The sequence below is a fragment of the Aquarana catesbeiana genome, unplaced genomic scaffold, assembly GCF_042186555.1.
Source record: "Aquarana catesbeiana isolate 2022-GZ unplaced genomic scaffold, ASM4218655v1 unanchor9, whole genome shotgun sequence".
Classification (NCBI taxonomy): domain Eukaryota; kingdom Metazoa; phylum Chordata; class Amphibia; order Anura; family Ranidae; genus Aquarana; species Aquarana catesbeiana.
Genome location: NW_027362750.1, coordinates 258,259 through 280,760, shown reverse-complemented (window position 1 = coordinate 280,760; position 22,502 = coordinate 258,259). Strand labels below are relative to the sequence as shown.

The 22,502-nt window shown below is 49.5% G+C and overlaps 1 protein-coding gene across 1 annotated transcript; it reads right to left on the bottom strand.

The window, feature by feature from the left end:
* Positions 1-17,803, bottom strand: LOC141124018 (RNA polymerase-associated protein CTR9 homolog; the record flags this gene model as incomplete). The annotated part of the gene is given in 14 exon segments (XM_073612088.1): positions 1-21; positions 104-192; positions 2,284-2,467; positions 4,959-5,087; positions 5,170-5,259; positions 5,351-5,587; positions 7,358-7,465; positions 10,019-10,126; positions 11,507-11,655; positions 12,939-13,028; positions 13,119-13,236; positions 13,752-13,991; positions 16,486-16,584; positions 17,654-17,803. Coding segments are annotated over 14 exon segments (1,707 nt in total), but the record flags the coding sequence as incomplete, so codon positions are not given.
* Between the last annotated feature and the right edge of the window lie 4,699 nt (positions 17,804-22,502).

The window sequence follows — 22,502 nt, the reverse complement described above, 5'->3', positions numbered from 1 at the left end:
AGACCAGGCGTCAGGATGATCCTGGAAACCCAGAAAACATGGAATTCAGTCACTTTACAGATCACGCGCTATGCCCAATCCCTGTCCAGGAATTTCAGATTACCTGATTAATCTGCAAGGCTTCTTTAAACCAGTCCGATGCCTCATAGAAGTTTCCTTTGTCTCGGGCCATTGCGCCAAGACGCAAGTAACCTGATGGATATTAAAAATCTTGTTTAGCTGAAGAACGCATAGACGCAAAACAAAAAAAGTTTTTTGGACTTGATCGACTTTTACCCCATTCTTCTCCCATCAGTCATTCCTAAAGCTAAACTCCGACCTCATTTGAAATTGTGGTTATTTTTGCTTGCCCCTGCTAGTCCCATTGTTGCAGGTATCTTTTCTCCTGTCTCTTTCACTTGCTGCTGTGATGCCTGGGGGTTGAACGTCCAGTATCACCTCCTAGCCCCATCCCTGCACGGTCAGGGACACCCCCCCCCATGGTGTGTACTACAGGTGGTATTATCTCCATGCAGTCTGCATGCTAATGTAGGCCATCTAATACTTAACATTTCTCTTGATTGTTCCTAGCAACATTCTAGACAGCTGTGTGACTTACAGAAACCGATAACACCCAGGACCAATGCCGCCTGCCCACCTAACCACTGATCACAATGCTAGAGACAACTGAATAATGTATGCTAAAACCAAAAATCGTGATTGGACTTTACTGGTACAAATAGATTTAAAAAAAAAAATGTAAATACAAGCTCCTGAGGAAGCAAATAAGGCGAAACCCGTCAACCTCTAATCTCTTGGATAATCCTTTGGGGGTCGATACATTAAAAGGGTTTGTAAAAGGTAATTTTTGGTTTTATCATATATACAGAATATATTTATGCGGTACTTTCATAGCTGTCAAGTTTTTTGCATTCAACTGAATAATGAACCCAACTAACACTGCTTCATGATGTGAGGCTGCCATTTAACTCCTCCCTTTTTTTGACTCCCAAACTAAAGAATGATTGCGGGGATCACGTAACTGAAGATTCTGACCAAATATTTAGTATCTGCACTTTCTTTTTTAAAGAGTAAAGAAAAATGCAGGGTTGCATGGAGTGGTAGTTGGATGGTTTTGAGCATAATGAAAAGCTCAGAATTTTTTCTTTCTTTATAACAAACATACTTACCTGCTGTGTAATCGTTTTGCACAAAGCAGCCCTGATCCTTCTCTTTTAGGGTCCCCCACCCACACTTCTGCCCCTCCCCCACCGAATGCCCCATAGCAAGCCTCTTGCTATAGGGGCACTCGTGCGCGCTCGCTCCTGAGCCCTGCTCTGTGTCTCCATAAGACCATCCTCCGCCTGACGTCACTTCCAGTTCCATGCGGTCCAGCATGGTTCCGGAAGCCAGGCAGCCATCTGGCCATCTTCCCTTCTCACTTCCCCTCCTTGGATAAAGCTGCTGGCTTTTCTACCCCTAAAGGCGCAAGACTAAACAAAGACGTTACTTGCTGACATGCCCACTTTTATCTTGGACCTTGTACGTGTTTTTAACCATTGTGCTTAGGCCGGGTTCACACCTATTCGAATTGGATGTGGGTTTCTCCGCATCCGATTTGCATAGCAGGAGAATGTGACCGGCTCTCTATGGAGGCGGGTCACATGTCTCCAGGGCGGCTGCGGAGGGCACTGCACAGAAACACTGTGCGTCTTTGCCTCAGTTTTAGGGCCGAATTAAGGGAAAGATTTTGCCCTGAAACGGAGAACAGGGACGGACAGCGTTGCTGTGCGATCCACGGCAGGTTTAGGTGTCACCTGAGCCTTAAACATTATCGAATGCTGCACTTAGGACCGCCCTCTGTTTCAGTTTTTTTTAAATTAAAGTCGCTTCTCTTCTCTGAAGTGCTGCTACAAGTGACGTTTCTACCACCATTTGTTGCTGCTTATATCGATTAGAAGTTTACTGTTAGTACTGGAGGAGTAACTTTTACAGAAGTGCCCTCATCCCTCTATTCTCTAAAGCTGGGCCTGGCAAGAACAAGATGAGGTGGGGGCCCCGATAAAGATTTTAGGCACTACAATCATTGCACATGCCAGTTAACTTGCTCAAAGACTTTCTATCTCTCCCTTCTTACGCTATTCATCTTCCTCCTCAACGCTGCGACTTTCTTGAAGACACCTGCTTGGAGTTTACCCTTTGCTTACATGTTGGATGTGCTGCTATCTTTACATCCGTATCTGTTCAGGTTTGGCATAAAGTAATATTTAGGAATTTACGTAACATTTTTAGGCCACCACTTACAGTCCACATAGTTTGGATGTTCTCTCAGAATGTTCTTATAGAGTTTCTCAGATTCGTGAAATTCACACAGAGCCTCAAACAACCTGGCCAAGTTGTAGGTCGTGGTGACGGAAATGGCGCTGTAATAATGTTCATCGTGTTCGGCTTCTGCTTTGGCGCGGTCCAAGGACGCCATGAAATATTTCTGCAAAACAGTACTACGAATTACTAACCAAATTATTACTGATGACAGCTTATATATATATATGTCAAGATATTTACACAAGTAATCTCAGTCCTATTCAATTTGCTTTCTATGAAAGCCAAATAAATGAAATTGTTCTCCTTCTCTGATCATTCACCACCTGCAACACCTTGAACCCCCACCTACGAGATGAGATGTGTTATGGCAAATCGGCAGCTTTCACTGGCTTCACGTCAGGAACTTTCTTTGATCACCGTGGTCAGTTTACGTGCCTCCATCATCCGCTGCCCTCCCCCTCCCTCCCTGCCTGTCAGCTCCTGTGTTTGTCCCCCCCCCCTCCCCCTCTCCTGCCGCTATTAGTACCAGGCAGTAAAAGTAAAAAAAAAAAACATTACAGCCACCTCCTCTGTTCTATTAATCTCTCCTACACTGTGTACATTTTTTTTTTTTAAACAATGCCTTATCTTTGATCTCTTCTGGCCGGTCACGTGACCTCCGGCCGCTCTCCTCCGCCCCAACTAAGGGCTACAGCGGGAGGGGCTGGGTGGCCAGCATAGCGGTCACGTGACCTCCCCGGCTGACGTCAGAGGGGATCTCGGCCCCTCCCGCTGTAGCCCATTGATTGGAGGAATAGAGCGGCCGGAGGTCATGTGACCGGCCAGAAGAGATCTGCGGTAAGGTATTTACAGGCATCGTTTAATAAAAAAAAAAAAAAACTTACACAGTGTAGGAGATTAACAAGTTGCCCACCAGCTGCCGCAGTTATAACCCCCGATGCCCCGGCAAAGCCAGCGAGACCTGGAAGTGAGGGGGGAAACGATCTGCGGACATGCACGGCGCTGGATCGAAAAGGGGTCCCAGGTAAGTAAAGGGGGGCTGAGGAGGTGATGCCGACACCTAAACATTTTTTACCTTAATGCAAGGAATGCATTAAGGTAAAACATTTTTAAACTTCACAGCCCCTTTAACTATCAATTTTAAATGGGAACATTTAAAGGCTTCATAGTAGAACTGCACTTCATCCGAGGACCACAAACCCAAAACGTATTTTAATTTTCAAAATTAAAAACAAACTCCCCCATCCATCCATGTCTCCATGTTTTTTTTTGTTGATAAATCGCTGTGAAAAACACCCCACTAGCATTTTCTGGCCCTGGCCATCTTGAGTAAGGGCAGATGATTCATGTAGCATGTACTTCCTGGAATCCACCTGCCCTTAGTTCAGGAATGAATTCATTCAATCCACCTGCCCTTAGCTCAGGCATGCAAGCGGGAGTGGGTGTGCTAAGCTGAGAAAGCCGCCCACCTCCCCTATAGAAGACTCCTGAGATGTATGATATCATATTGCCTAGGCATGGAGACCAGGAACTAAAGAAATTAAACTTTTTTTTTTATTTTTTAAGTGGACCTTCAGTAATTATTTCATCTTTCCATCTATTAAATCTTCTGCCCTTGTTGTTGTTTTAACTTTGGATAGTAAAACATTTTTATCTGCCAGTAAATCCCTTATACAGCCCACTTCCTGTTTGTCTGGTCATTAGCCTAGGCTTCTCACATCATGCACAGCTCTCTCTCACTCTCGTGAAAGTTTGCCAGGAAGGGAAGGGGGGATGAGTCATAACAGGGCCAATGAGAGCTGCAGAGCTGGAGGTGTGCCTCTGTGTGTCTGTGTAAATCCAGGAAGTGAACAGGCAGCAGCCTCAGCTGCCCACAGTTAAAATGGCTGCAGCCAGACTCAGTGGAGGGAGATTTCTGCAGCATATTTGGCAAGTACAGAATCACAGCATATATAAAATAATATGCAAAGTGGTTGGAGGGAAGCTTCAGAATGGCAAAGTTTTTATTACAAATTACGTGAACAGACTGAAGTTCCTCTTTAACACAAGTAAATAAAAATATACTTTCGTAACCATTTCCTAATGCTAGCAGCATAAGGATTACTGTTGATTGAGAGAGTGACGTTCCACTTTAAAAGCGGAGTTCCACTTGTTATTTAGTTTATTGAAAGTCAGCAGCTACAAAAAAAAAAAAAAAAAAAAAAAAGTGTAGCTGCTGACTTTTAATAAACAGACACTCATCAGTCCCACAGTCCAGCGATGTGGTCGCATGGAGCCTCGCTCCTCTCCCCTCCTCTCCGCGGCACCGTCATAGCAACTGTGGGCACCCCACCGTGACAGCTTATGGCTTCAAGGCTGGGGTGTGTGCACTGGTCAGGCAATCTTCTGAGACCTGTGACGTGTCCCAGAAGATTGCAGAGAGGGAGGGGCCGCCTAGGGGCAGAGGAGGAGTCGCCTAGAGACGGAAGCAGGAAGTGGGACAGGAAGTCCCTCGCAAAACAAGGTCCCCCCCCCAAAAAATGAAATGCAAAATGTGGCATGTAGGGGGTCAAGGAGTGCTTAAAGCGGAAATTCCACTTTTGGGTGGAAATCCGCTTTAACTGTATTTATCGTTATAAGTGAAAAAAAAAAATAAGAAAATCACATGACAATACCTTAGCTTCACCCAGGTTTCCCAGGCGAAAATGAAGAGCGCCCACATTATTCAGAATTTCTGGAGGGACGTCGGCTTGCACCTTCTCCTGCAGAATCCTGGTAGCCGTCCCGTACGCAGACAAGGCATTCTATAAATACAAAAATGGTTTGTTTCACATCCAAAAACTCCACACCGGAGGATCAATAGGAACAAAGAGAACCCATCCTCACCTGTATATCCGTCTGCTCCAAAATCTGTGCAAGCTCAATCCACGCCTCCACATCGTCTGGGTACTGCTCGGTGACCTTCTTCAGGTGACTCTGTGACCACACAAGAGATGTCATTATTCATACAAAACTCTGCATTTATCATAATGTAGAGATTACAGAGCGAGGCGTCGCTCAGACAAACCTTTGCCGTGTCCCGTTTCTCCTGGTCATCGGAGCCGGCGTACAGGGAGCCCAGAATCTTCATGGTCTCGTAGTTATTGGGATAGGCCTTCAGGACTTTTTCAAAGCATTGCGCCGCGTTCTCCTTATCCCCTCTGTAAATGTACATCTGGCCCAAGCCGAAGAATGGCAGGACAAAAGAGGCTGCTGCAAACTGCGTGGCCTGATAGTAGTACTGAAATGCCTGGTCGTAGTCCTCCTAAATAAGAGAGACAACACAAGTGCGATTAGAAATGAGAGCGCACAGGAGAAAAACGGGCGCTTCGATAGCAAGATAAAATCTGCTGCTTTTTTTATTATATTCAACAAGCTTTATTTGCAAGCAGTGCAAACTCACAAAGCCAGACTGACACAATTCTCACTTGCCAGACCCTCTCCTAGTCTTTTCCCTTAGTCAAAAAGCCCTTATTGGGGAGAAATGCATAGAAAGAGTAGGAGAGGGTCTGGCATGTGCTCCTGTCTGGCTATGTGAATTTGCACTACTGCAATAAAGCTGGTGGGGCATTAACCAGGTCGGACCGCCTTCCGCATATATACCGCGGCAAGGCGGTGCAAACTGACGTACCTGAACGTTGGTCTGTGCATTGTGGGCGCCTGCCGCTCCAGCAGACTCTATGTCTCTATGTATTTCCACGCCTAGAACGAGCACTCCAGCTCCGGCCGGTGTCTCGTGTCCTGATTGGATAGATCTATAGCAGCGCAGCCATTGGCTCCCAAATCCAATAAAGCGGGCGCCAGAGCAGAGTCCTGCTTTCTATGTGAATAGACGCAGAAGCAGGACTCGGGAGCGCGCCCGCTTGGGTGTCCCCGAAGGAGAGCGCTTCTCCGACAGGGCACTCGAGAAGAGGAGGAGCCAGGAGCGCCGCTGAGAGACCCCCAAGAAGAGGAGGAGCCAGGAGCGCCGCTGAGGGACCCCCAAGAAGAGGGAGGATCAGGGCCACTCTGTGCAAAACCAACTGCACAGAGGAGGTAAGTATGACATGTTTGTTTTTTTTTAAAACTGAACCTTTAGAACCACTTTAAGGGGGTAAATCCTTCCGGGGCTGAAGAACGGGGAGATGCTAATGTAAACAAGCATCTCCCCGTTCTGCCTAGTGACAGTGTCACGGATCTCTGCTCCCTGTAATCGGAGCAGAGATCAGTGACGTGCCACACACAGCCCAACCCCCTCACAGTTAGAAACATTCCTTAGGATATACTTAACCCCTCCCCGCCCCCTAGTGGTTAACCCCTTCACTGCCTGTGTCATTTACACAGGAATCATTGCATTTGTATAGCACTGATTGCTGTATAAACGACAATGGTCCCAAAAATGTCCGATGTGTCCGCCATAATGTCGCAGTCACCATAAAAATCGCTGATCGCCGCCATTTAAAAAAAAAAAAATAATAAAAATGTCACAAAACTATCCCCTATTTTGTAAACGCTATAACTTTTGCGCAAACCGATCAATAATCGCTTATTGCGATTTGTTTTACCAAAAATATGTAGAATACGTATCGGCCTAAACTGAGGAAAAAAATTGTTTTTTTTTTATATATTTTTGGGGGATAGTTATTAATGCAAAAAACAATGTGTTTTTTTCAAAATTGTCGCTCTTCTTTTGTTTATAGCGCAAAAAATAAAATCTGCAGGGGTGATCAAATACCACCAAAAGAAAGGTCTATTTGTGGGGAAAAAAGGACGTCAATTTTGTTTGGGAGACACGTCGCACGACCGCGCAATTGTCAGTTAAAGCGACGCAGTGCGGTATCGCAAAAAAAAAGTGCTCTGGTCAGGAAGGTGGTAAATTCGTACAGGGCTGAAGTGGTTAAAGGACATAAAAAAAAGGATTTCTCCCCTTCTCTAGATTCGTTCACTGGGGGGGGGGGGTAGGAGAACTCTGGGGTCCAATGAAACTCCAATAATATCCTAGTGCACACAATTTAAAACATTCATCTTCCCGTTTCCATAAACCTCACCACCTTACCTGTACATGGAATGACCTGGCCAGCTGGTAGCAGCTCTCAGCTTGCATAGCTTCAACTTCTGTGTTATGAAACGCATGGAGGGCCAAGTGCTGCACTTTGCTGTAATCCTGCATGAAGAAACCAATTAGTAATGTGCCAAACTCAACCAGTTCTCATAAATCATGCTTAAAGCGATATCAAAGAAGTTTTTTTTTTCTTTTAAACAAACACGTCATACTTACCTTCTCTGTGTAATGGTTTTGCACAGAGCAGTCCAGATCCTCCTCTACTCGGGTCCCAAGCCGGCTCTCTCTCTTGGCCCCTCCCTCCTGTCCAGTGCCCCCCCCCCCAGCAAGCAGCTTGCTATAGGGGCACCCAAGCTGAGCTACAGCTCTGGTGTGTCCATTCATGCCCCCTCTCTCTCTCCTGATTGGCTAACTGACTTTGAGAGCAGTGGCACCGCTGCTGTGTCTCAGCCAATCAAGAGGGAGTATTAGGGGGGCTGCTGCACACAGGTTTTTTTTATCTTTATGCATAAAAGGCATTCTGCCTTTAGAATCACTTTAAAGCAGAACCATACCAACCCCCACCCCAGGGCTGTATGTGCAGTGGTTCAATCATCTTAGCAGATGCCAAAATTGTACACTGAAACATGTGTCTCTTCTGTACTAAAAAGCCTGTGTGTGTATATGTACTTATTTATTTTAAAAATTAAAAGTTCCACTTTAAAATTACAGCTCATTGCAAAAAAGGGAAAGAAAAAAAAGAAAGTGTCTGGGACAGGGGAGTCTATAGGCAAATTCTAGGGAGGAGCTGAGAGCAGCCTGAAAGTACCTGAGAGTATCTCAGGCAGAATATAACAGAAAATAATAGAAAAAGTCAAAAGACTGGGCCATGAAAATTCTCCCCCCCTTGCCTGTCTTCCTGACACTTACCTGACCTATAACCATGAAGTATGCTATAAACGTACATAAAGATCCTACTGCTCCAGGTGGTCTTACAGATCATCCACCGGAAGCAGGTGTATACCTTACTGAGACCCCGCAGTATTCAGATACAAATATTTAATATCCAACAAGCTTTATTGCAAGTGGAGAAAACTCACCAAGCTTGACTGGCACATCACTCATTGCCAGACCCACTCCTACTTCCTTTGATGGGTTTCCCCCCCTAATAAGGGCTTAGTCGTAAAGGTTCACGACTAAGCCAATACTGGGGAGAAACACGTCACAGAAGTAGTAGCAGTAGGAGAGAGTCTGGGCAGTTCCCCATGACTAAGCCCCAGGGGGCGGAGTGAAACGCGTTGGGGAGTGGCCTCGTTGGAGTCCAGGCTGAGTTTACCACTCTACTCACCACTCCAGGACACCTAGATGTGCGACTTTTAGGGGCCACCCCATTGTTCTCTGAAGCCTTACAGGAGCCAGGGCGGGTTCCATCCCGTCAGCACTCAAGCAGCGGCTGCAACTGAGCCTGAGCGGCGCACATTTCCTAGGTCACAGTGATCGGACATGCCACAGTCTGGCTTTCTGAGTTTGCACGACCTGCAATAAAGCTTGCTGGATATTGAGAAAAACAGAGGAATTGCAAACAGCTTGTATGTGGAGTGTACCGTAAAGTTTAAAAGGGAGAAGTCCAGCCAAAGCTCGTTTGGCTGTATTTTTCCTATGGACCACAGGAGTGCAATTCGTTCACCTCTGTGACCCATTTGACTCAATCCGCTCTCTGCTGACGTCACCAATTTCAGTCCAGGCACCGTGTCATCCCGACCATGGAGTCTGGATCCGCCAGGTGCCTGGACTGACACCCGTCTCAGCCTCTCAGCGAGCCAATGAGAGCCTGAGACGGCCACTCCGCCAGCTCCGCAGCTCAGCACACCAGTGAGCGAGGTGGGAGAAGAGCAGAGAGCCGGTGACTGACAGTCTGCATCCCTCTGCTCGGTGAGAAGACAGAACTGAGTGATCGATCGCTCGGTTCTCAGTGTAGAGGCGCCAGGGGGACAGATACAGCATCCACCTAGGCAAGTACGATTGGGGAAAAAAAAAAATACAATTCTTTACTTCTCTTTTAATCTATCACACCTCTGTACAACGTAGGCAACCATAATCATCCCACCCATTCAGAAATTATTAATAACGTTCTCCAAAGCCTACCGATTGATGACGGCTCACAGATAAAGAAAATACAACTTGTTAAAGAGATTGTAATGTCTTGTTATACTTACCTGCTCTGTTGCAGTGGTCTTGAACAGAGCAGCCCCAATCCTCTTCTTCTCGGGTCCCTCTTCTGCTCTCCTGGCCCCTCCCTCCTGATGAGTGCTCCTACAGCAAGCAGCTTCCTATGCAGAGCTGCAGCTCTGTGTGTCCATTCAGACACGGAGCCGTGGCTAGGCCCCGCCCCCCTCTCTCTCCTCATTCGCTCACTGACTTTGATTGACAGCAGGAGCAGCCAATGAGGAGGGAGAGTCCCGGGCAGCCGAGTCTCTCCTGCAACATCACTGGATAGAAATGGGCTCAGGTAAGCATTAGGGGGGCTGCTGCACACAGTTTTTTTTATCTGAATGCATTAAGATAAAAAAAAAAAAAAAAAAAACCTTCCGCCTTTACAATCACTTTTGGGCTGTTAGTAAGATATTTGAGCAACATGATTTACCAGTAAAGATTAATAAGCTCTAAGCGTCTCACCTTTTTGAAGAAGAAATGGTTGGCAAGGTGGTTGAGCACCATGGGGTTACTTGGGTCGATGGTGTACGCTTTGGACAGTAGTTGTACACCGTTTTTAATGGAATCGGCCTGCGGGAATATAGAAGGTAAATAAACTACAAATTTTAGCACACAGAGCAACAACAGAAACATAAAAACACGGACTAGACGAGTTTGCTTTCTTGCTGCCTGGTTTATGTGCTCCTAATTAGATTAACCCTTTTGCTGCCAGAGACGTTTCTGTGTTTTTTTTTTTTTTTTTTTTTTGCACACGTTTAAAAAAATAATTTTAGGCCTGAAGATTACACAAAACCCACAAACATTTTCTGAAAGCAGACACCCTAGAGAATAAAATAATTGTAGTTCCACTTTGTGTCACACGTTATTAATGCAAAACACCACTAAAGTGCAAACAAACCCAATAAAACTACCCACATTTTGGTAAAATATAAAAGACGAGGTTGAACCGAGTAAATCGATACCCAACAAGACAAACCTTAAACTTGTGTGCACCCGTGAAATGGCGACAAACTTCAGTACCCTATATTTTCTATAGGCGACTCTTTAAAAGGCCCCTATAGGTATCAGTTTAGTGTTACGGAGGTGGTCTTGTGTTAGAATTATTGCGCTCACTCTGGCGTGCTTGGCGATATGTAACATGTGCATCACAATCTAAGCTTTCACGAGTAGGCGCCCCGGACGCATGCGTTTACGTTCAAATGTGCGTATATGTTGGGGTGGGAGGCCTTTAAAAAAAATGTTATGCTCTTGGGTGTAACTTTATTTTTTTGCAAAAATAAAGAAATAAAGAATTTTTCTCATCACATAGGAGACAAAGTCCCCTATGTGATGATTTTTAGGCGACAGGTTCTCTTTAGGCTCCTTTCACACTTGTCCTGCGACTTGGGACGGCAAAGTCACATGACAAGTCGTACAGTCGCATGACAAGGGTCTACAGGACCCTCAAGGTCTCCTCTGGGCTCCAATGAATGTTTTGCAAAGCAGATCGCATTGCAAAACATTACTTCCTGGCTGAGCTAGCCAGGGATACGGTGAGGCTGACCTCGGAAGTGACGTCATAGATGTCGGTTTCTGGGTCACAACAAGAAGGGGAGGAGAGCAGATGTGTGTCCGCTCGTCTCCTTCCCCTCCAGCACCTGTAATGTAGCTCCTGGCCCCCAGATGGCCTAGCAGAGCCCGGAAAGCATGGCGGGGCACCGGTACTGGGGGCGTGTGTGAGCAATCTGGCGGGAGCTTTTCCAGCCTGAATGCTGTCACCCGACAGGCAGGAGTCTGCCTGTCAGTTTCACACACAATCCCAGTGGATGCAGCCACCGGATTGTGTGTGATACCCCCCTGCTGTACGGACCTGGCAGCAAAACAAAAAAGTGTTAAATATGACACATATAAGGATTCTTATACTTTACGAAAAAAAAAAAAAAAAAAAAAACAGCTAACATCGCCGTTTACCTCTTTGTTGTTCAGCTCAAGGACAGCTAAGCCCACGAGGGCTCCAACGCATTTCGGGTTCAGATCCAGAGCTCTACCAAAGGCGAGACGAGCCTTGTCAAGCTTGTTCAGTTTTACAAAACAGTGGCCCATTCCTAAGCGGACTCCGGCTGCAGGACACAAAACGCGATATTCATATCAGACAAATACACTTTACACAAGATGGGGAAAATCTGTAAAAAGATTTTTATTTTCAGTCTAAAACCTGAGAAACTACAAACTAATAACAAAAGATTGGTGAGGCTCAAAGCAAGCACGCGGCGGGGAGAGAACTGATGGGTCAGAGGTCACGCGGCGGGGAGAGAACTGATGGGTCAGAGGTCACGCGGCGGGGAGAGAACTCAGGGGTCAGAGGTCACAGGGCGGGGAGAGAACTGAGGGGTCAGTGATCACAGGGCGGGGAGAGAACTCAGGGGTCAGAGACCACAGGGCGGGGAGAGAACTCAGGGGTCAGAGACCACAGGGCGGGGAGAGAACTCAGGGGTCAGAGACCACAGGGCGGGGAGAGAACTCAGGGGTCAGAGACCACAGGGCGGGGAGAGAACTCAGGGGTCAGAGACCACAGGGCGGGGAGAGAACTCAGGGGTCAGAGATCACAGGGCGGGGAGAGAACTCAGGGGTCAGAGATCACAGGGCGGGGAGAGAACTCAGGGGTCAGAGATCACAGGGCGGGGAGAGAACTCAGGGGTCAGAGATCACAGGGCGGGGAGAGAACCGAGGGGACAGAGATCACAGGGCGGGGAGAGAACTGAGGGGTCAGAGATCACAGGGCGGGGAGAGAACTGAGGGGACAGAGATCACAGGGCGGGGAGAGAACCGAGGGGACAGAGATCACAGGGCGGGGAGAGAACCGAGGGGACAGAGATCACAGGGCGGGGGAGAGAACCGAGGGGTCAGTGATCACAGGGCGGGGAGAGAACTCAGGGGTCAGAGATCACAGGGCGGGGAGAGAACTCAGGGGTCAGAGATCACAGGGCGGGGAGAGAACTCAGGGGTCAGAGATCACAGGGCGGGGAGAGAACTCAGGGGTCAGAGATCACAGGGCGGGGAGAGAACTCAGGGGTCAGAGATCACAGGGCGGGGAGAGAACTCAGGGGTCAGAGATCACAGGGCGGGGAGAGAACTCAGGGGTCAGAGATCACAGGGCGGGGAGAGAACTCAGGGGTCAGAGATCACAGGGCGGGGAGAGAACTGAGGCATTAAGTAGATACTGGAAGGTCAGAGGTGACAGAAGGCCACATAGTGCAGAGGAGGGTGGTGTTGCAATGAATATTTTTCACCCATAGCACATTGTTATATAAAATGGTACAACTGGAACAAAATTGGTGGACAATAGAGAGGAAGGAGATGCTAGAAGCTGTCAGCAGCAGATAACATATAATACTCCACTCACCTGGACACCCAGGGTTGGTGCGTAGGGCTTTCTTATAGTAGGCAAGGGCCCCTCTGTAGTCTTTCTTGTTGAACGAGATACAAGCTTTTCCTGCAAGAATTTTTTTTTTTTTTCAATGAAAAAACTGAATTGCAGAACACACCGTCATGTACAAATACAACAGTCACCCTGATTACTTACCGAGCAAGGCCGGGATGTTGTTTGGAGACTGGTTAAGCACAAAGTGAAACTGGGCATCGGCCTGGTCCATCTTATCTCCCTCCAGGAGACAGAAGCAGGCTCTTCCCAGCAAGTGGTTCTGGAGGGGAAAATAGATTCATAATAATGTGAAGAAGAGAACATTCCTAGTGTTGCCTCTGCAGCTCCCTTCCTAAGTGACCAATGGAACAAGCTACTTCTCCATGTAGATAAACAAAGAGCATGCTTTTATACTCACCACCTAATATATGGGATTATATACAGCTAAACTACAATATAGATATCCCCAAAGGGTTTTATTCTACCTTCTCTTAGATCAAAATTGTGGGAGTTAAATTGAATATGTCACTTTGACAACTCAGGATATAGAGAGGGACAGGTCCTCTTGACATGGCAACCATTACTCATATACACTTGCCTTCTCTATGATCCCTTGCCAGTCTAATTGCCTGCAGAAACACCAAGCCCTAACCCTGTGAAAACACTACATCAGAGCTTACACAGGGATAGTGACGTCCCTTTCTTCCACTGTGACCATAGAACCTGCTGACCCCCCCCCCATGGGGATAAATAACCATACACATCTGTGAAGACATCAGAGACAAAGCCACTCACCTGGTCGTACATGATGATCTTGTCGGCCATCGTATACAGCAAGGTGGCCTGTGTGATCAGCTCCTTCTTGCCGTCTTTGTTCTTCTCCTTGCGGGCCTGTTGGACATAGTAGGCCGCCAAAGTGTCCAGACAAGTCATCTGGTCTTTCTCGTGGTCCCTGTAGTCCAAGTTGCCATCTATGCGAGCCGCTTCCAGCAGCTTCACAAAGTCCTCCGTCTTTCCTTGCTTGTAATATTCCAACTGGAGGGAAAGAGAACCATTATTACAGAATACACTTAAACTGGTCCATCAGTGGCTGGGACATTAGAGTGTAAGCTCCTCCGGTGCAGACAGTGATGTGACTGGCTCGGTGCTCTCTGTAAAGCACTGTGATATACGTCAGAGCTATATAAATGTATAACAGTGTGCGACTGTGGAGGGAGGGGGGGACACACATTAGAGTGTAAGCTCCTCTGGTACAGAGACTGATGTGACTGGCTCAGTGTTCTCTGTACAGCACTGTGGTATATATCAGAGCTATATAAATGTAAAACAATAGTGTTTGACTGTGGGGGGGGACATTGGAGCGTAAGCTCTGACACTGAGACTGATGTGACTGGTTCAATGTTTATTATACAGCACTGCAGTATAAGTCAGAGCTATATAAATGTATAATAATAATAATAATAATAATAGTGTGTGACTTTGGGGGGGGGAGGCACATTTAGAGCGCAAGCTCCAGTGGTACAGACACTGATGCAACTGGTTCAGCGTTCTCAGTACAGGACTGCGGTATATGTCAGAGCTATATAAATGTATAATAATAATAATAGTGTGTGACTTTGGGGGGGGGGGGGGCACATTTAGAGCGCAAGCTCCAGTGGTACAGACACTGATGCAACTGGTTCAGCGTTCTCTGTACAGGACTGCGGTATATGTCAGAGCTATATAAATGTATAGTAATAGTGTATGACTGTGGGGGGGGACGTTAGAGTGTAAGTTCCTCTGGTGCAGAGACTGATGTGACTGGCTCAGTATTCTCTGTACAGCACTGCAGGTAATGTCAGAGCTATATAAAATGTATAATAGTGTTTGAATGTGGGGGGAGACAGAGTGTAAGCTCCTCTGACACTGATGTGACTGGCTTGATGTTTAGCATGCAGCACTGTGGTATATGTCAGAGCTATGTTAATGTATAAAATTAATAGTGTATGACTGGGGGGGGGGGCATTAGAGTGTAAGCTCCTGTGGTACAGAGACTGATGTGACTGGCTCAGTGTTCTCTGTACAGCACTGCAGTATATGTCAGAGCTATATAAATGCATTATAATAATAATAACAATAATAGTGTGACTGTGGGAAGACATTAGAGTGCAAGCTCCTGTGGTACAGTGACTGATGTGACTGGCTCAGTGATCTCTGTACAGCACTGCGGTATATGTCAGAGCTATATAAATGTATAATAACAACAATAATAATAGTGTGACTGTTGGAAGACATTAGAGTGTAAGCTCCTGTGGTACAGAGAATGATGTGACTGGGTCAGTGTTCAATGTACAGCACTGAGGTATATGTCAGAGCTATATAAATGTATAATAATAACAACAACAACAACAACAACAGTGTGACTGTGGGAAGACATTAGAGTGCAAGCTCCTCTGGTACAGAGACTAATGTGAATGGCTCAGTGGTCCCTGTACAGCACTGCGGTATATGTCAGAGCTATATAAATGTATATCAATAACAGAGTGCGGCGGTGGTGGGCACATTAACCACTTCCCTACCGACTCATGTACATTTACGGCGGCAGGTTGGCTCCCCTGCGCGAAATCGTGATACTTGTACGTTGGCTCCTTTAAGAGCCAAACAGGTGCGCTGTCGGGGGCGTGTGCCCGCTGCACGTGGCCGGCGGGCGCGATGTCCGCTGGCCACCCGCGGTCACGGGCACGAGAGCCAGAGAGCTTACACACAAATCCCCGTTCTGACAGGAGAGGAGAGACAGATCTTGTGTTCATATTAATTAGGAACAGCGATATGTCTCCTCCTCCAGTCACTACACTGCCCCCACAGTTAGAAACACACACCGAGGGAACACATTTAACCCCTTGATCGCCCCTCTAGTGTTAACCCCTTCCCTGCAAGTGACATTTACATAGTAATCAGTGCCTTTTTATAGCACTGATCGCTGTATAAATGACACTGGTCCCAAAAAAATGTCAAAGGTGTCCGATCTGTCTGCCGCAGTCCTGCTAAAAATCGCAGATTACTGGTAGAAAAAAAAATAATAAAAATACCATAAATCTATTCCCTATTTTGTAGAGGCTATAACTTTTGTGTAAACCAATCAATATACGCTTATTGTGATTTTTTTTTTACCAAAAATATGTAGAAGAATTTATATTGGCCTAAACTGATGAAATTTGTTTCTAAAATTTTTGGGGGGGATATTTATTATAGGAAAAAATTATGTTTTTACTTCAAAATTTTCTGTTTGTTTTTGTTCAATAACGCAAAAAATAAAAACCGCAGAGGTGATCAAATACCACCAAAAGAAAGATCTATATGCGGGAAAGAAATGACATCAATTTTATTTGGGTACAGCGTTGCACGACCGCGCAATAGTCAGTTAAAGGGACTCAGTGCCGTATCGCAAAAAAATGGCCCGGTCACGGAGGGGGCAAAACCTTCCAGGGCTGAAGTGGTTAGAGTGTAAGCTCCTCTGGTGCAGAACAGAAGAGTGTCTGAAAATACTGACCGCCAAGGCAATCCATATGTGTAGCTGGGTGTGCTCCTGTTTCAGGATACTGATAACTTCATCTCCTTCCGGAAGCTGATCGAAGTCGAGCTCGATGACCTGGGAGAGAGAGAGAGAGACAAAGAGAGAGAAATGAAGGTCCAGCTTACTGCCACCACTGGTGGTCAGGAAAGGTCAGGTCTGCTTCGTTGTGTAATGTTTTAGTGTTGGGTTTAGAAGGATCTGGGGTTTGGCCGGGCACAGGAAGGGGGTCAGAGGTCACACAGTGGATAGATATGGGGGGGCTGGGGGGTCCCAGGTAGAGGAAGGAGGTCAGAGGTCACACAGTGGATAGATATGGGGGGTCCCCCATATGGCCAGACACAGGAAGGGGGTCAGACAGTGGATAGATATTGGGGGGGGGGGGGGGTGAGAGATCTGGTAGTAGATGGATATAGGGGGGTCCCCGGTATTGCGGGGTAGGAAGAAGGGGGTCAGAGGTCACACAGTGGATAGATATGGGGGGGCTAGGAGGGGGTGTCCCCAGGATGGCGGGGTAGGAAGAAGGGGGTCAGAGGTCACACAGTGAATACATGTGGGAGGGGGGTCCCCGGTATGGCTGGATGCAGGAAGGGGGTCAGAGGTCACACAGTGGATAGATATGGGGGTGTCCCCCATATGGCCGGACACAGGAAGGGGGTCACACAGTGGATAGATATTGGGGGGGCTGGGTCCCCGGTATAGCCGGGTAGAGGAAGGGGGTCAGAGGTCACACAGTGGATAGATATGGGGAGGCTGGGTCCCGGAACGGGGTCAGAGGTCACAGTGGATAGATATAGGGGGTTGGGAGGGGGGTCCCCTGTATGGCCGGACAGAGGACGGGGTCAGAGGTCAGACAGTGGATAGATATTGGGGAGGGGGTGAGAGATCTGGTAGTAGATGCATATTTGGGGGGGGTCCCCGGTATTGCGGGGTAGGAAGAAGGGGGTCAGAGGTCACACAGTGGATAGATATTGGGGGGGGGGGTGAGAGATCTGGTAGTGGATAGATATGGGGGGGCTAGGAGGGGGGGTCCCCGGTATGGCCAGGTACAGGAAGGGGGTCAGAGGTTACACAGTGGATAGATATGGGGGGGTTTCCCGGTATGGCCGGGTACAGGAAGGGGGGTCAGGCAGTGGACGGCGCTCACCTCGTCCGTATCCCGCAGAGGGATCTCTATGGAGCCGCGCGACATCCTGCAGCCGATCGGAGCTCCGAGCACCCCGAACACCGTCTCCGCAGTACCTGGAAGCCGACTGCTGTGAAGACCGGAAGTGATGTCAGGGAAGCACACTGGAAAAGACAATCCTCTTCCTGGATAAGCGCGCGACGTCATCCGGCCGGCCAGAGCGGCGCGGGCGGAGAAGTGTCGCCACGTGCGGGGAGGGAGCGGCCATCTTCTTGGTTGAGGAGACCGCAGAGCTTGTCGTTTATAACGTTATTGTTTAATCAAAATAAATATTCATTAGGCACTTGTATGTAAAATGGACATATAACACCGCCTGTCCTCACAGGGGAGCAAAAACCCAGTCAGGGAAGAGAAACCCTGTGAGGCCTGGTCTAGGGCTGCCACCTTTTTCGTCAAGCCGCCAAACCCATAGTTGCCAACATTGTAAAAAAAAAAATGTGGGACACTTTTGTGGCTGTAGGCGGAGCTGTCCAATAATTAGGGGGCGGGGCATTCACCAGCGGGCGTGGCCTATCAAAAATAGACAAGTGCCCCTCTCCATCCCTCATTCATTTCAGACTCTAACCACACCCTCTAGAGCCACGCCCATTTAAGCCACGCCCACAATTTCGCGTAAACCACGCCGAAAAATGGGCGTGGTTTACGTGAAATTGTGGGCGTGGCTTAAATGGGCGTGGCTCTAGAGGGTGTGGTTAGAGTCTGAAATGAATGAGGGATGGAGAGGGGGGGAGAGGGGGAGAGAGAGGGAAATGACGGGACAGCAGCCCCAGATCCTACACAATAAAAATATGTGTATTCTAGAAAGTTTAACAATCAGCAGATAAAGATACTCCAAACACCTGGTGTTAATGCTTCAATCATCCCGGCACCATGGTTGTTATGGTGTCAGGATGATTGAAGCGCATTATTTCTATTATTACATTGTAATATAAAATGAAATCATTCAACTCACCATAATGCAGAATCAGTGGGATCCCTGAGCGTGTCACCTGCCACGTCGCCTGCCACCAGCCGTCCGTCCTTGCTTCAGATGTCCGAGCAGAGTCCGTCCTTGCATCAGGTGCCCCCAGCGGAGCCCCCCTCACACCAGGAGTCCCCGGCGGAGCCCCCCTCACACCAGGAGTCCCCGGCGGAGCCCCCCTCACATCAGAAGTCCCCAGCGGAGCCCCCCTCACATCAAGAGTCCCCAGCGGAGCCCCCCTCACATCAGGAGTCCCCGGCGGAGCCCCCCTCACATCAGGTGTCCCCGGCGGAGCCCCCCTCACATCAGGTGTCCCCGGCGGAGCCCCCCCTCACACCAGGAGTCCCCGGCGGAGCCCCCCTCACACCAGGAGTCCCCAGCGGAGCCCCCCTCACACCAGGAGTCCCCGGCGGAGCCCCCCTCACACCAGGAGTCCCCAGCGGAGCCCCCCTCACACCAGGAGTCCCCAGCGGAGCCCCCCTCACATCAGGTGTCCCCGGCGGAGCCCCCCCTCACACCAGGAGTCCCCGGCGGAGCCCCCCTCACACCAGGAGTCCCCAGCGGAGCCCCCCTCACACCAGGAGTCCCCGGCGGAGCCCCCCTCACACCAGGAGTCCCCAGCGGAGCCCCCCTCACACCAGGAGTCCCCAGCGGAGCCCCCCTCACACCAGGAGTCCCCGGCGGAGCCCCCCTCACATCAGAAGTCCCCAGTGGAGCCCCCCTCACATCAGAAGTCCCCAGCGGAGCCCCCCCTCACATCAGGAGTCCCCGGCGGAGCCCCCCCTCACATCAGGAGTCCCCGGCGGAGCCCCCCCTCACATCAGGAGTCCCCGGCGGAGCTCCCCCTCACATCAGGTGTCCCCAGTGCCCCCGCCTCACATCAGGTGTCCCCAGTGCCCCCCCCTCACATCAGGTCCCCATTGCCCCCCCCCCTCACATCAGGTGTCCCCCCCTCACATCAGGTGTCCCCAGTGCCCCCCCCACTCACATCAGGTGTCCCCCCCTCACATCAGGTGTCCCCAGTGCCCCCCCCACTCACATCAGGTGTCCCCCACTCACATCAGGTGTCCCCCACTCACATCAGGTGTCCCCCACTCACATCAGGTGTCCCCAGTGCCCCCCCCACTCACATCAGGTGTCCCCCACTCACATCAGGTGTCCCCAGTGCCCCCCCCACTCACATCAGGTGTCCCCCCCTCACATCAGGTGTCCCCAGTGCCCTCCCCCCTCACATCAGGTGTCCCCAGTGCCCCCCCCCACTCACATCAGGTGTCCCCCACTCACATCAGGTGTCCCCCACTCACATCAGGTGTCCCCAGTGCCCCCCCACTCACATCAGGTGTCCCCCCCTCACATCAGGTGTCCCCAGTGCCCTCCCCCCCTCACATCAGGTGTCCCCAGTGCCCCCCCCCTCACATCAGGTGTCCCCCCCTCACATCAGGTGTCCCCAGTGCCCCCCCCCTCACATCAGGTGTCCCCAGTGCCCCCCCCCTCACATCAGGTGTCCCCCCCTCACATCAGGTGTCCCCAGTGCCCCCCCCCACTCACATCAGGTGTCCCCAATGCCCCCCCCCACTCACATCAGGTGTCCCCAGTGCCCCCCCCCACTCACATCAGGTGTCCCACAGCGGTGCGCGCGCTCACCCCCCACCTAGAACCCCCGCCCCTTTCCATAACAGACTGGCAGCGGGGCGGGGGGTAGGCGGGGCGAGGCGGAGCGGGGCGGGCCGAGGCGGGGCGAGGCGGAGCGGAGCGGGCCGAGGCGGGGCGGGCCGAGGCAGGCCGAGGCGGAGCGGGGCGGGCCGAGGCGGAGCGGGGCAGGGGGTGGGCGGCGACGCAGAAGCTTAGTCTAGCCCCCCCCCCAGCCGTCTTCCTGAACTCCAACAAAATGGCGGCCGGCGGAGACAATGTCTCCGCCGGCCGCCGACCTCTAGCGGCGGCGGCGGCGGCGGCGGCGGTTTCAAAAACCGGAACCGAATTTTTCGGGACATTTCCCGGGACGCCACAAATCCGGGAATGACGTCCAAGTCCCGGGAATGTCCCGGGAAATTCGGGACAGTTGGCAGCTATGCTACCCTCCTTCCCAGACTGACTATGCTGCTATCAGCTGTGCCTTCTGTGCTCCTTTATCCAGATTGGGGGCACTCTAATACAGGACATATGCCACTGGCCAGATCGCCAGGTGAAAACAGAGGGGAAAAGCCTAAAATAAAACTAATGCAGCCACCACATCTAATGATTGTTAAACTGCAATATATAACATATTGGGTTTTATACCAGTCTTCTGAACCCTATTTCCACAATCCTTAATATGTTTTTTTTTTCCATTCCTGAGCTCTGCATCACTTGCTACTGAACCCTTGCACTGTAAATGGGGGGGGGGGGGGAGGGCGCAATTTGGTATGTTCGCACTGGGTGACCTTGTCCCGGCACTGCTGCTAGGTGTCACTGATTGGCACCACTGGTGGGCATTGATAGGTGACACTTGTGGGCATTGATAGTTGGCACTCATGGGCATTGATACATGGCATGGGTGGGCACTGTGGGCACTGTCAGGTGGCAATGTGTCAGGTGGCACTGGCAGGGGGTACTTGTGGCACAATCGAGGCATTATTGCCTCCTCCTCTTCGGGACCGATGTCTCTTGCTAACGAGCCGGTGATCGGCTTTTTTTTCTCCTCGCACTGTCAGCGCGAGGAGGAAAAAAAAAACGATCACAGAGCTTTTGTTTTGATCATGTGATCAGCTGTCATTGGCTGACAGTTGATCACATGGTAAGGGGCCGGGACCGGCCCCTTACTTGGATCGGTGATCAGCCGAGTCTCAGTGACTCGGTGATCACATCGCGCTCGGTGCTCGCCCTGCAGGGCGCGTGCACAGGGGAGGCCGTCATATGACGGCCTCCCGGGAATTAAGGTCCACGCTGTAGCCGTCATTCGGCTATAGCGCGGATATCAAGCGGTTAAAGATGATATTTTATCTATTTCTGAGTGGGTGGTCTGTCAAAGTCCCGATTGAGGGGGTTATTCCTTTGTTCCTATGCCCCCGCCCCCGTCCCCATTGTACTTGCCTCTGTGGATGCAGAGCTGTCAGTGCCCACGCATGGCGTGGCGATCCCGGGAAGTGATGAATTGATATTCATGCTCTTCTCCCACTTCTTTTTGCAGTACTTCCAGGATGGAGTAGAGCGTTGCTCTTTGCTGGCGCTGACCAATCAGAATAACTCTGACCTGTCCTAGAAGCACTGCAGTAAGAAGAGGGGGGATTTTAAACCTGCACCAGCTTTGTGGGCACTGATAGCTCATCACCCACGGTGGTAAGTACAAAAGCAGCCAGCAAATACGTGTTTTGTTGCAAAACAAAAGAGCTGAAACACCCTGTAAAAAAAAAAAAAAAAAAGTGCCAATCTCTGCACCCAATAAAGGTGCGGGAACTTTTTGTGTTGTGCAAAAAAAAATAAAAACCGTGCAGCAATGCGATGCACAGGTGTCAATGGGGCCTTTTTAAATTTTTTTTTATACAAGATTTTAGGTTTCAAAAACACTTTTAGTACCTAAATAGTACTTTTTGCTTATTATTATAACTTTTTTTATGGGAAAGGTCAGAATCAAAAGAATGATGACTGAGAAGGAAAGTGGTACAGAGGGCTCTGGTTCCAAAAGATGGATAGTTCCTCTAAATTAGGAGCATCAACCCTGACAGCGTGCATGAGACTTCAACCTCCATACAACCAATCAGATCGTCCCGTGTGTGCTCAGCAGAGACACATGCAAGACCATCTACCACCGCAAATCATTAGGCAGCTGTAAACACGTGCTCAAAATGTCTCCGCCCCTCTCGATTTAGCTAG